The sequence below is a fragment of the Epinephelus moara genome, chromosome 18, assembly GCF_006386435.1.
Source record: "Epinephelus moara isolate mb chromosome 18, YSFRI_EMoa_1.0, whole genome shotgun sequence".
NCBI lineage: Eukaryota > Metazoa > Chordata > Actinopteri > Perciformes > Serranidae > Epinephelus > Epinephelus moara.
The window spans coordinates 36,189,810-36,204,606 of NC_065523.1; the positions used below are offsets into that span (position 1 = coordinate 36,189,810).

At 44.2% G+C, this 14,797-nt stretch overlaps 1 protein-coding gene across 1 annotated transcript in view; it reads left to right on the forward strand.

The window, feature by feature from the left end:
- usp43b (ubiquitin specific peptidase 43b) overlaps positions 1–14,797 on the forward strand; it is a 113,101-nt gene that overhangs the window by 73,768 nt on the left and 24,536 nt on the right. Inside the window, exon 7 of the mRNA XM_050070352.1 lies at positions 10,798–10,960. Coding sequence (XP_049926309.1) covers positions 10,798–10,960 — 163 coding nt within the window. The remainder of the gene's footprint in view (positions 1–10,797; positions 10,961–14,797) is intronic.

Genomic DNA, 14,797 nt, shown 5'->3' on the forward strand with positions numbered 1-14,797 from the left:
ACAACTTTTTATGTCGCGGCTGCAGCACACTTGGATCACTACGGATGAGCAGTATGGAGATACTATGTGGATTCAATTTTATGTTCTTGGACGTTAGTCTGGGGCGCCGTCAGCCATTAGGTGTGCTAGCCGCTCCGCCCGCTGATCTCTGCAAGGGATGTGAGGACTCTAAAACTTCACCAGGGCCTCCATCGGCATATGGGTGAGTAGATAATGTCTGACTTTTCATTTTTGGGTGCACTATCCCTTTAAACTGTATGAAATAATGGAAGTGGCAACTGTAACGTCACCAGGACTGTACCTGACTCAGAATAGTGTCAGTCAGATCAGATTTGGCTGTTCAATTCAAATATTCGATCATTTGTGCCTTTTTTTTTCTTCTATAAAGAGTTTTAGAGTTTGAACGCGGTTCAGCAAGACGTTCAGTGACAGCGATATTCAAATGTAAACAAGGTAACTGCGCTAATGATGGATTGGATATGTGCAACAACTTTTTCTGCAGACAGGATTTTGTGATAACCACATATTATTACTGCAATATTCAACTAGGCCCTTTTGATAGAGTATCAGTATGTTGTGCACACCTATTTCCTAATTAAGAGGCAAACTGTAGCTAAAAAAATGTAATTTAATTTAACCTTTACAGGGAACCTTTATCGCCATTTGCATGTGGGATTTGCAAGTGTGTAACACATCATGGACGACATGACAGCTCCCCGAAAGTGAAGCTGAAACATCTCGATGGCCTCCTGGTGGCTGGCTGCAGTATATGTCTTAAAGCCCGCCCCCTTCATGTTAGTGGATAAGGCACGGGCAGATGGCTTTTGTCATTTAAAGTAGTTTTTATCACTTTGCTGTTTGTTCAACTGTTTGTTTTTCTGACAGATTTGGTTTTACTTAGTAATTTAGTGCTACAAAACAGGGATTTTACAACATGATTGACAGCTGTGTGGGCCAATCAGTGGGCTCGCATTCAGTGGCGCTGCTCGCAATTGGTCAGATAGGTGTATGGGCTCTGGCTCCAAATGACATCAACAGAGAAAGATGGCAGCGGCCGTATCCAGGATATTTTAGCTTCAGTTCTGTACAGTGAGTGTGACTAGAGACGCTTTGTCCATCTTTATAGACATGACAGCCTTCAGCACAATGCATGATGGGATATATAGTGTGTTTAGTGACCATCATTATACACTACTGTTAATGATGCATTTTGGGGGACTTTTAGTGCACTATATAAGGTATAATAATATCCACTATACATTCAGACATCACTATAATATGGGGAACTCAATATATAGTGGACTATGTAAGGCAGAGGGCGGAGACTAAGACAGTTTTTGCACACAAACATGTTTATTTCTGCTGTTGTTGGGCATTTGAACACGGAGGTCTGTGACTCACTCTTTCAACCAGCCTCAAGTGGCCATTAGAGGAACTGCAGTTTTTGGCACTTATTCATTGGCTTCATTTCTGACAGTTTGAGAGCAGAGGTTGCTGCCTGAGTATAAACAGCATAGTTACAATCTAACAGCCATTGTATTTGAGTGTAACTAGTTTTTCACCCACCATAAAATGGATGTACGCTCAGAGCAGTAAACAAACAAACCCATTTTATTAATTTACTTTGCTTAATGAAACCCTGTGGGAATCCTGCAGGGGGCCCTTAGAGAGCACATTAAGCAGAATATAACTTCACATAGAGCTCTGTGAATTACACCCCCTCTGTGCACATCAGATTTATGTCTTCATTTCATCTGTTTTTCAGCTGTTGATGTAAAACGTGTGTTCTGAAGTACCTCGGTGCGTACTATCCCCTTGTTTCATGCTTTGTGGTGTAAACAAACTGGTTCTGCTCTGTTGTCCTCTCTCGCAGGGCTGTACGTGCAGTCCCAGCACTGTGTCAGTGCTGCTGTTGCACCTGAGAAATATGACTTTTAGTGCTTTAATTATATTGCTTAGTGACCGCACAGCACACTGCTGCCTAAGAGGAGGCCCCCCTGACAGTCTGGCTGGTCTGTATGCTGGCACAGTATAACTCCCCTGGGTTCTCACTGGCTCAGCCTGCAGGGGTTGATATGGAGACTCTACTGTGTCTCACCACTCAACACTTTGCTGTGCACTGCAGATTGTCCTGTCTTTCACACTGACATGTTTTCCCTGGGAGAATACATGTAAGATATTGTCTTATTTAAAGAAACATCAGTATATTTCGGAAGTATGTGTGTTTGCTCTCGAATATAGGCTGTGTTCAGGCAGAGGTTTGAACAGCACAATTCACATGGACTCTGATCTTTTCAAATCTGATTTGGGCCACTTTTATGTGTGGTTTTATATCCGACACAGGCCTGATTTTTTTGCAATGCAATCTCAGTCTGGACAGTTATATTTAAATTCATGCGAATTTTACGTCACTCTTGACATCTTGTTCTCAACCTGGGGGGCCCAGCCTTCACAGGGGGTTGGCGAGGCCCTTTTGATTGGCCTTCAGTGCCGCAGCGGATCAGATTAATCAGTGTCAATTTTTTTTAACGCGTTATTTTTTTCTGTGATTAATTAATCAAAATGAATGTGTTATTTTGACAGCCTTAATTAATATATATTACCATTTCATTCCGCCATGATTTAAATTTCTTTATCATCTCCTACGGTCATGTCTCGCATGTGTTACACTACACTGCCTCCAAGATCTCCAGTGGTACAACTTTGTTTCATCTGAAAACATGCACAAGTATAGACAAACTGAATACAGAGTACAGACTGAAGGCTCCATCCATCTCCATCTCTGTCTCCATATCTAACGTTGAGCCTAAATGAGCCCTTACAGTCGATATTAAATCAGAACAGGATGTCACTCATGAGCACAGTCGTCGAAATCCCGCACTTGTGCAGTGTCTTGCAGCGCCAGAGACCAACGTGAAAAAGCGTCCTTGAACGTTGGCATGAAATGCGGCCAGTTGCTGTTATAGTTTAATGGTGCCTGGCAGCGTCAGGGGGAAACACAACGAAACAAGGATGAAAGTTAAGGCGGAGAAAGTCCAAGTGGGACAGCTGGGAGGGGTGGTGGATGGGTCCAACAAACACAGACTTTCACCCGAGAGAGCGGTGTTCTCTTCCCATAAGATTCTAAAGCCAAACCCTGTTCTTTTTCCTAAATCCAACCACGTGTGTTTGTTGTTGAAGGAAAAAAAACTTCAATTCGTGTTGTTGTACTGACGTAGTGCTTTTATTTTGAAAGAGACTGTATGTTAATGGTAAATTTCCTGTGAAAACAGAAGTGTATTTTGAAAGAGGACAATGCATGTAACAGGCTGGAGTTGACACGGCGTCCCAGAACGTCAACAACCAACGCACCCAGGGTACCTTGCACAGCGTATCTGGACGCGGAAAGTCCATGACCAAACGTCAATATGTGACGAGGTCAGAGTGAGAATGCGTTGTCAGAAAACGTGCACAAATATGGACGATGCAGTCTACAGCCTCCAGGGGCTCCGTCCGTCCTCACAGTCAATATGTTAACACCAGGCTTTTGTTTCTATAAATCAAATCACATCATGAACTGTAACAGCAGCTGCTGATTAAACTTTTCTTTTTAAACACTGCACCATTTAATATGATTTAATACCTCTCCTCCAACCTCCATGATTTTTCTCCTGATTTGATTTTTCACGAAGCAAAAACTTGAGCAAACCCAAAGTGAAGGGACACCAACAAGGCAGCAAAGAACATTTTACTTTCCTGATTGATAAATATCCCACCAGCCTCTTGAATTATGTACATATTTAATAAAAAAATCCATCCATCCGTCCATTTTCTGTAACTGCTTATCCTCTTCAGAGTCGCAGGGTGCTGGAGCTGATCCCAGCTGACACTGGGTGAGAGGCAGGTTACACCCTGCACAGGTCGTAAATGACAAATTAAGTTACCTAATTTTACAGCCCATAAGTATTTTCTGCCTCGCTGTATGTGATTAATCAAAGCCATAAAATCAAAACAGCATATAAGCAAATGCCTTTAAAATATCGTATTAATGTATAAATATTAAAACCTTAATTACATTTTTTCCATCGGGTCACAGCAGTGATCTGTAATGCTTTTAGGCTGTCTGGCGCCATTAAAATGTGATCTTTATGCCCCTCCTGCAATTACTGAATGTAAAAGGTTTGATCTTTGAAACACCCTCAATCAATTACCCATAAATGTTTAAAAGAAGTAAAATCTGAGTCTTGTGAGTGAGGAGTTTCATTAAAGCAAAGCTTGGTAATCTAAGCATTTTTATGTGCAGAGTTAATGTTGAGGAAAGGTTATCAATGTGGATTATGTCCTTAGGCGTTACATTAAGCCACATGTTAAGTGCGGAGTCTGTCGAGAGCAGCTTCGTGATTAGGTGGCAGATGCAGAGCCAATGCATCTTGTGGGCAATTAAAGCAAAACTGTGCGGTGAAATCTGAGGGTAACTGTGTATTATTATGCTTCACCATGTGCATTTGCGGTCAGTCTCCTTGTTAGTCGTAACACACTTGATTGATTGAATTTCACTGGCATCTATTCAGTAGATTTCAAGGTAAGTTACTCACACAGTTAGATTTAAAACCTCCTGATGTGGAGGCTGTTAGAGGCAGCGTGAGGCGCTCGGTACGGAGCTGTTGGCGTCTGCTATGAATGAAATAAGTACATGCCCAAAGGCAAACCAATGATGACGTGACCTTCCCACTCCTGACTCCCAATCTCTTTGCCAGGAACGTGTGAGGGCACTTGCTAAAGTTGCCCGAGCACCAGCCCATTTACCTGCAGCAGCGTCTTGGTAAAAAACAGCCACTTTTCATGGCACTATCCTCGGTAGAAACACAGTGACAGGTCGCCAAAGAACACCCACGTTTGGGGGCTGGAAATTCAGCAGTGACTCACTAAAAAAGAACCGGTTTTGTTATTTGTTGTTTGTGGAAGCCATCTTCTCTTCATCTTCAGATATTTTACAGAGGCTGTGATGTTTGCTTCCAGACTATTTAACTATTAACTGAATCCGTTCTTCCCTCTACCTGTGAAATGTTCCCCGTGCCACTGGCTGCAACACAAGTCCAAAGCATCATCCATCCACCCCCGTGTTTAACAGTTGGATAGGTGTCCCTTTTTCTCCAAACATACCTTTGCTCATTGTTTCCAAAAAGCATCAGGCTTATTTCGATGTTCCTTTGCAAACTTCTAACGCTGAATTTTGTGGTGAGGACACAGGAAAGGTTTTCTTCTGATGACTCTTCCATGAAGGTCATACCTGTCCAGGTGTGGCAGCACAGTAGAACAGTGCACCACCACTCCAGAGTCTGATAAATCTTCCTGCAGGTCTTTTGCAGTCAAACAGGACTTTTGATTTGTCTTTCTAACAATCCTACAAGCAGCTCTCTCACAAAGTTTTCTTGGTCTCCAGACCTCAGCTTGACCTCCACAGTTCCTGTTAACTGCCATTTCTTAATGACATGATGAACTGAGCACACTTTGCTATCTTCTTATAGTCTTCATCAGTTATTTTAGTTTTCAGAGTGCTAGGCAGCTGTTTAGAGGAGCCCATGGCTGCTGATTGTTGGGACAAGGTTTCAGGTATTGTACAAAGCAAAACATAATTGAGTAATCATGCTTAAAATATTGAAAATCATGTTCCATCTTTACCTCTTTGGAGATCAGTTCATCTTCTACTCACTTAACTATTCAAAGTTAATCAATCACGTGGCAGCAACTCAATGCATTTAGTCATGTAGACATGGTGAAGACGAGCTGCTGAAGTTCACACTGAGCATCAGAATGATGAAGAAAGGTGATTGAAGTGACTTTGAACGTGGCATGGTTGTTGGTGCCAGACGGGCTGGTCTGAGTATTTACTGGGATTTTCAGCACAACCATCTCTAGGGTTTACAGAGGATGGTCCCAAAAAGAGAAAATATCCAGTGAGCCAAAATGCCTTGTTGATGCCAGAGGTCAGAGGAGAATGGCCAGACTGGTTCAAGATGATAGAAAGGCAACAGGAAGTCAAATAAGCACTGGTTCCAACCAAGGTGTGCAGAAGACCATCTCTGAAGCAACAACACCTTGTCCAACCTTGAAGCAGATGGGCTACAGCAGCAGAAGACCACACCAGGTGCCACTCCTGTCAGCTAACAACAGGAAACTGAGGCTACAATTCACACGGGTTTTCTCACCAAAACTGGACAATAGAAGATTGGAAAAACCACATTCAGATGGAAGCATGGATCCATCCTGCCTTGTATCAACGCTTCAGGCTGCTGCTGGTGGTGTAATGGTGTGGGGGAGATTTTCTTAGTACCAACTGAGCATGGTTTAAACACCACAGCCTACCTGAGTATTGTTGCTGAGCGTGTCCATCCCTTTATGACCACAGTGTACCCATCTTCTGATGGCTACTTCCAGCAGGATAACGCACCATGTCACAAAGCTCACATCATCTCAAACATGACAATGAGTTCACTGTACTCCAATGGCCTCCACAGTCACCAGATCTCAGTGCAATAGAGCACCTTTGGGATGTGCTGGAACGGGAGTTTCTCATCATGGATGTGCAGCCGACAAATCTGCAGCAACTGTGTGATGTCATCATGTCAATATGGACCAAAATCTCTGAGGAATGTTTCCAGCACCTTGTTGAGTCTATGACACCAAGAATTAAAAAGGGGGTCCAACCTGGTACTAGCAAGGTGTACCTAATGATGTGGCCTGTGAGTGTGGTTGTGGTTTGTTCAGACATACAATGCCAACATTACTTCTGGTGACCGGGGTGACTAGTAAGCTATAGTGCAGATTATCGTTCTGGGAGCCTCATATGCACCACTCCGCTCTGCCTTCTCTCTTTAAGAAAACAGCAGCTTCAGGTGATTAACAAACTGCAGACTCTTCTCTCCTGTAGAATATTTACAACATAACCTACATACCTCCTTTGTGAATTACAGATTGGAAACACCGTTTTGTGTTTGTGTTTGGATTACAGTATTTTCTTGTACCTACCATATGGCTATCAAGTAATCGAGGTTTACATAAAAAATTAATAACACAGAAGATCTCTTTGGGATTTGACGGTGCACTGACAGAAATAAATAAGCACAGTGTGACCGTGCTGGAGTGCTGGTGCCAAGGATGAGACTTGAATATGGGATCACCTGCCAAAGAATATTTGGAAACAGATAATTGGCTTTCTGTTAAGTATCCATTTCACATTCTTTTATCCCTGTTCCAAACAGAAAACAGGGACTTCCTCCTTCATTCAACGCCCAGTTTTCATTGTGTTTGATGACTCATAGTAAGTTTTTTCTTCATGCACAGTCAGTCAAACTCAGATGCTATAAGTATACTATCTGCTGCTTCCTACTGTAGCAGGAAGGACTCTGGGGACACTTCAGCATCCAACCTGGCAGCACAGTTACTGTCTGTATTTGCGCCTCAGTTTAAGCTTAAGGAGACTTTCACGTCAGGGATTTTGGCCCAGATTGGAGTAGACTTGAACGGAAAGTCCGGTTTGTTTGATTAGTTTGAATGCAGAGGCAATCTCTGGGGCTGAAAAATTAAGCCAACACTGATATGCTAAAAAATTGCAGTTCCTCTAATGGCCACTTGAGGCTGCCAATCCCCATAGACCCACATGTTAAAATGCCCAACTGTACAGCAGAAGTCTACAGCCTGGTACAAAATGATTTTGGTCTCTATAGCTAATTTCCCCGTTCATGACAACTGTACAAGGGGTGAACATGCAGCAGGCACACCACAGTCTGTGTGACGTGGGGCGTAAGGCATCACCCCCAGGTGAAATACCTCATTTTAAGGGAGTTCCCATCAGCCTCAGCTGTACTTTGTGTTAGTGCTAATTGGCAAATACTCACAAACAAACACATTAAACTGAGGGGGGAACTTGATAAATATTATATCTGCTAAACACCTGCATTAGAGGTACGGCTAGGGCTGTTTTCATTGTCCATTTTCTGGAGCCTATCCCAGCTGACATTGGGTGAGAGGCAGGGTTCACCCTGGACAGGTCACCAGCCTATCACAGGGCTGACACATAGAGACAGACAACCATTCACACTCACATTCACACCTACGGACAATTTAGAGTCACCAGTTAACCTGCATGTCTTTGGACTGTGGGAGGAAGCTGGAGCACCTGGAGGAAACCCACGCTGACACAGGGAGAACATGTAAACTCTGCACATAAGAGCTCGCCCAACCCCGAGGTCTGAACCCAGCACCCTGCACGCAGCGTGCCACCGTGACAAATATTACGTAATATCCATCCATCCATCCATTTTCATCCACTTATCCAGGGCCAGGTCACGGGGGCAGCAGGCTGAGCAAAGCACCCCAGACGTCCCTCTCCCCAGCAACACTTTCCAGCTCCTCCTGGAGGACCCCAAGGTGTTCCCAGGCCAGATGAGATATATAATCCCTCCAGCGTGTTCTGGGTCTGCCCCGGGGCCTCCTACCAGTGGGACGTACCCAAAACACCTCCAGCGGGAGGCGCCCAGGAGGATCCTGATCAGATGCCCGAGCCACCTTAACTGACCCCTTTCAATGCGAAGGAGCAGCAGCTCTACTCTGAGCTCCCTCTGGATGTCCGAGCTCCTCCCCCTATCTCTAAGGCTGAGCCCAGACACCCCACAGAGGAAACTCATTTCCACCGCTTGTATCCACGATCTCATTCTTTCGGTCACTACCCAGAGCTCATGACCATAGGTGAGGGTTGGGACGTAGTGGACCAGTAAATCAAAAGCTTTGCCTTCTGGCTCAGCTCCCTCTTCACCACGATGGACCGGCGCAGCGCCCGCATCACTGCAGAAGCCGCACCAACCCACCGATCCATATCACGCTCCAAAACTATACAATATATCGCAATATTTAGATAATCAAAAAAAGTTAAATGACGTGCATGTGTTTGTCTAACGGCTTTTTTGCTCAGACCTGGAGTATGACTGTGCAGACAGCTAATAGGATTGGGGGATGGAGGGGGTGTAGCTGTGGGTAGAGTCGATCCCTTTAGGGGCAGAGGTGTTTAATTATGGGCTTTCACATAGTCTGGCTGTGTTTAGTCTGGCTCATCCTGTGTGTGTGTCTGACTGAAGAAGCCTCAGAGTGCAGAGGAATGATGAGTTCACAGGCTTCCTGCGGTTTCTCAGAATTAGTTTGAGGGTTTTTGATGATAGGAGATTAGGACCAACAGGTATGTAGGCTAAACAAAGTGAGTGTGTGTGTGTGTGTGTGTGTGTGTGTGTGTGTGTGTTGGCCATTTTCACATAGCTGTTGTTATATGTTGCGCTGGAAGTGCCATTTTCAGTACAGCTATGGGAATTGTCCAACAGTGGAAACACACACACACATCTCGCACCATTATTCATCCTGTAAACAAGGTAAAAAATAAAAATAGGCGAGCAGTGACGGGAGCCTTGAAAAAATGTGTGGAAACGGTACAGTTTCTGACAGTGAGCTATAAAAAATGATTTAATAAGCGATGAGAGGCAGGTCCCCTCCCCAGAGTCCCTGTATAAATCTTAGCGGGACACGCCAGGAGGTGACCTCTGCATTTTACTGCTGTTTCATGAACACGTTTCGCCGGCCATTTAAAAGGAGATTTTTCCCCATAAATCATTCCCACAGCTGTCAGAGGTCGCTGCTCGTGTAAATTACAGCACACGATTAAAGCACGTTTTATCATTTGCTTGATTAGAGCGACATTAATAAATGAAAAGCTTTGCATACTTAGCATTACTCTCGTTCTCAGGGTCAGGACGACGCAGTCAGAGGGTTACTGTTAAAGCTTTACTGGTTTACATGTAGACTCTGATTAGTTCGGAATAGGTCTTGGCCTTCATACAGCACACAGCTTAGCGTCCTCACACCCCAATTATTTCCGTAAGAGGAGGGATGTGCCAACACAGACAGACGCTTCTCTTTTTCTCAAGGATCTCAGTAACAGGATGCTCAGCAGTGGCATTTGCTTTGTCAGTGATGAATCAGGCATCAGGCGTAAACAACAGTGTTTAATGAAACGTTTGGCGAAGGCACATCCACCACGGTCAATCAATACCTTCTCATCTGTGTCTGCGAGTCTAATTCACCACGTGATTTATCGCCGTGAACTTCTGAGGAGCTGACGAGCAGAGGTTGTCAGCTGTGTGAGGAAAACGCAGCTCTGCTGACGTCACGTTTCACGAGGATCTTATAATCTCGGCTTCTCACTCAGTCAGTCACACTTCCCTGTGTCGATAGAGAGTCGAGGGGAAACGGGAGAGAAGTGGTGCTACTTGGCACCCCACCAGGACGGGATGTGGAGCAGAAGCTGCATCAGATAATACCTCCTGCTGAGAGTGCAGGCAGCCATTGGTCCATCTGTTCTCCCCTCTGAATCACTGTTCCCCAAATAGAAAGCTGCTGTCTCGCCACTTTATATATCTCAATTCTCCTCCTCACTCCTTGTTAGAGGTGTTAAGTTTAACGGCCACATTTTCAGTACATAAAGTCAGTTCATCTTCCTTTCAAGGAGAAAATGTGAAATGTCATACACTTCCTGCTGTCAGCTATCAGTGGAAAATCTTTGTAAGTAAGCGGTTTACCAAAAGAATGTGCAGTTGGTATGTGATCAGTATCAACAGGATTTCTCAAGACACTGTGATTGTATCTGTGGTTTAAAAAATAACTTATCTGCTCGTTCTCTTCTCTCCTCCTCACATGACTCATTTTCGTGTCTCTTTCCAGTTTGTTCTCACACCGCCTCTCTGACTTTCTCCTGTGTTCTCTCTCCTCTGCCAGGTTACCATCACAGCCTCCCATCATCTCCATACTCCACTGGTCCGGAGGGTCAGAGGTTACCTTCATCTGGGACGCTGTCATCAGAGTTCCTCAACCAGGGCGTCCCTGTAAAGATTCTGCTGTTGGTCTGCAACGCTGCGGGGACGGGCCAACAGGCTGTTAGGTAATTATATGAAGTGACCCTTTACGAAACTCTGCTATCAAAGCTTAGCAACCGTAACAAGGAAAGGAGAGCTTTGGATTTCTCCCCATGTTGCAGTGGTGTGCAGGGAGCTCTAAGACAACATTTCACAAAAACAGTAGAGAAAAGCTGGAGTAGACAGAAATCTGGAAAAGGCAAAAGGGCAGAAATATAAAATACACCCTCCTCCTGAGTCTTTCCTCTCTGTCCTGAGCTGCTCCCACCAGACGACCACAGGCACATGCACACGCTTCATACAGTAACTCAGTGTTTCTCATACAGTGATTTATTTAATCTTATTTCACTGTAGATTTGCTCGCAGCTCATTTGCTCGGCCCGTCCTTGCCCCGCTTTATCTCTCTGTCATTATCAGATCACAAATGAGACAAGAATTAGCTGCTAGCTACTCACGGTCCCTCCGCCTCGCTACCAAATGCTGTCGACTGCTTCCCCAGAAAGATAGCAGGCAGCAACTCAGGAGACGGGCGTTCAGCCAGCGGGTGTAGCAGCTTGAATTTGGCTAGTACAAACCCCTCAGCGCTGGGTGTTACAATGGGCCTGTGGCCAGGTCAAACCTGTGTAACAGCAGCAACAGAAAGTTTGCTGATCCAGCAGAGTCAGACCTAAGTGACGGGAGACCAAAGTCTAAGTTTATTATGGGGTTTTTGCCCAGTGATGCCAAAAACAGGGTTTTTGTTTTGTTTTGTTTTGTTTATGTTTGTGTGTTTTAACATTAGCATGCCTGGATAATCAGATTACCAGCTACAAGAGCAGCATTGCATGATTTCAAAGCTAAAAGGCATGGCATTAGCTAACTGCATAATTTTGTTGGGTCACGTTTAAAACAGTTAAACTCTTAAAAAATACCTGTTCAGGACTGAAACATCCATCCTGTGGAAGCCATGGTGCAACTTTATTAGAGTTTAAGCTAACGTTAGGGGCTCAGTCCTGTTCTTGTTTGCATTTGGGAAGAGAATACCCAAACAACTCCAGCCAACCATGCACAAGATAGCATTATGTTGCTCTACCTGCAATAAATGGACAAGTTTTTCCTGGGAACATTAGCCTTAGTATTTTAGTGTTATATTTTTATCATATCCTCTATCTACTGTAGCCATATGCATGTTTAGGACTCTTTCACATGGTTCTGCTTTGAAAGCAAACCAACCGGAGACAAAGCTTTTTAAGTCCACGGAAATAATTAATTTACCTTAAGGATTAAGGATGATATGATTTTTATAACTATCTGTGAATTTTAAAAAGATGGTTATTTCACAAAAATAACTTGTTGGTAATTTAAAATTGCCAATATCAGTGCCACAGCAGCACATTGCTAAACGTCCTCGGCAGTACTTCTGCCTCTTTCTCCAAACGAGGTGTGCAGACTGACATCTACTATATGTAATACACTGACTATGGATTAAAACCTCATACAACCTCACTTCAAAAAATCCAGACTTTCCCTTTAAGTCTCCAGGTCAGCAGGTGTTAGATTTGTGTCGAACTATTGCCATGAATATCCAGGTTTTCCAGCTGTAAATACCAGGCTTGAAATCGAACCGACTACTGGTTATGTGCGCAGCTTTTTAATTGATGTTGCCCAAGAATCAGAATCTTGAGAAAACATACTGGTGTCTAAAAACCATACTGACAGGAGAGAGACAGAGGAAAGGGCGTTTTTAGGGGCACAAGGCCAAACTGAGGGGGAAAGGTAGCCTGTGTGAAATTGTTGCTGTAGGTAGGGGTTTAGCAAAATGTAAATTCTTAGCTTCTCTGACTTCATGGTCGGTCATTTAGGTTGTTGTTGATTTCAGCCTCACAGCAGATGGGGGCTCGATGTACAGAAGCTCAGTCCACAATCTCTCCTTGCTCTGGTGGAGCACGTCAAGGTCATGTGAGTTCCCTGCTACTGAAAGGACTCACATCTCACTGTGAGATGAGTTTCAGACCAAACAACTGGGGAATCTGACATCTGGCACTATATAGAGATCAGACATCCGTCTCCCTGACAGAGTCCAGAGGGATCAATATAGGTGAGCTCGCCAACACGTCTGTGGGAAAGTCCAATCCCATCCACTTCTCACTTTCTCCTTCAAACGCCTCGCCCTCGTTGATCAAACCACCCACCTATCCCGCTCTCATCAGATGACAGCTGGAGGACTCGTCTGTGCCAAGAAAATGACATTGGAGTCACATACTTGTTCCTCGCTCTCTGCAGAATAGCATCACAGGTACATTTCTGAAAGTCAGCTAGGTGTGAAAGCTCTCAGTTTTCATTGATTTGCCGAAACTGTGAAACCAACAGAAAACAGTGGATGGGATTTAATGAAGTTTCACATGTAATGTGTGAAACCTAAATGTTCAGTGTTTCTGCATTTCTCCCTGTGAAAGTTAACAGTTTGATTTCATGACATTTTACTTGTGTTAGCTCTGATTTTCATGTCCGTGGAGGCAGGTGAAAACTAAATATAGATTACTGTGTGTTCACCAAGCAGCAGCCTCCAGGGCTGGAAAATAAAGCCAACGCAGAAGTGCCAGAAACTGCAGTTCCTCTAATGGCCACTGGAGGCTGCCTCTAAGAGCGAGTCAATCCTTATAGACCCTCATGTTAAAACACCTAATTTTACAGCAGAAATGAACAGCCTGGTACAACTGTACCATCACAACGAGGGGTGAATTTTTATATAACTCACCTGTTTAAATGTAATTAAAGACGTATTTCACTGCTGGAAAGAAACTGAGCTGTCTAAGTAACAAAAAGACACAAATACTTTTGAAGTTGGTGCTACGTGACCAGAGAAAACAGAGGAAAACGGCTGTGGCATCCACTTTTGCTCAAGTGGCAGAAAACCCACAACTACCAGAATGCACTGCACCGGACGAATAAATGCTCCCGCTGGTGGGTGACGTAATGCATGTTGCTCATCTGTTTTGACACAGGAAAGAATATGGCAGCCAGCTGGCAACAAACAATCTCAAGTCACAGTTAAACAGTAAGATAAAATCAGGGTTCCCACGATCATGTGTAATGAAATTGTCACAGTAATCTTCAGTAATGTACTTCAAAATGCATTTTTGAGATGGAGCAGTCCGGGCCGTTCAGTTGTCACTCAGAGCACCAGTGTGCACTCCAGTAGTTTGAAGACACAGAGCACTCTTTCTTTCAAACAAATGAACCAGTGGGCGAACCAAACTGTTGGCTGTCACTCCCACACTCCTGGAGCTCTTCTCCTCTGCCTATAATAATATAATTAACATTTTATACTGTAGACCCTTTTAGGGCCGACATCACGCTGATGTCAGTTTGTTAGCCAGAGCCAAAACCTGCCTCTCCCCCACAGGGCTGTAGGCTCCATAGGAGTGTTAAAATGTGTTTGTCTTGTTGTGTTATTGGGAGCCAGAATAGAAGGAGTCATGGCTCAAAACCAGCCGCCACTGCCCGTCAACAAAAACAAAGACAACTATGGTTAAATGTGATAAGACCAAAGGACTGGACGGAGGCCATCATCAAAAATGCTCACATGTGCAGCGCACACTTCATATCAGGTTAGGGAAAAAGTATTTCCTGTTGTAGGGATGAATAAGGTTATGTGTATTAAGGGTTATCATGTCCACCTCATCAGAAACTGGGGAGGGATTAAGAGGAATATTGGATTTCTCTGGAACGCTAACTTTTTAGCACATTAGCTAACGTTAGCTTCCATAGCAAAACAAACAAGTGTGGTCCTCCTTTGTAAGATTGGCTTCCTGTGACATCATCCATCCACTGAGTGAGAGCATACGGGTCGGCCAGTCTGGTCCCGTTGGTCAGTGTTTACT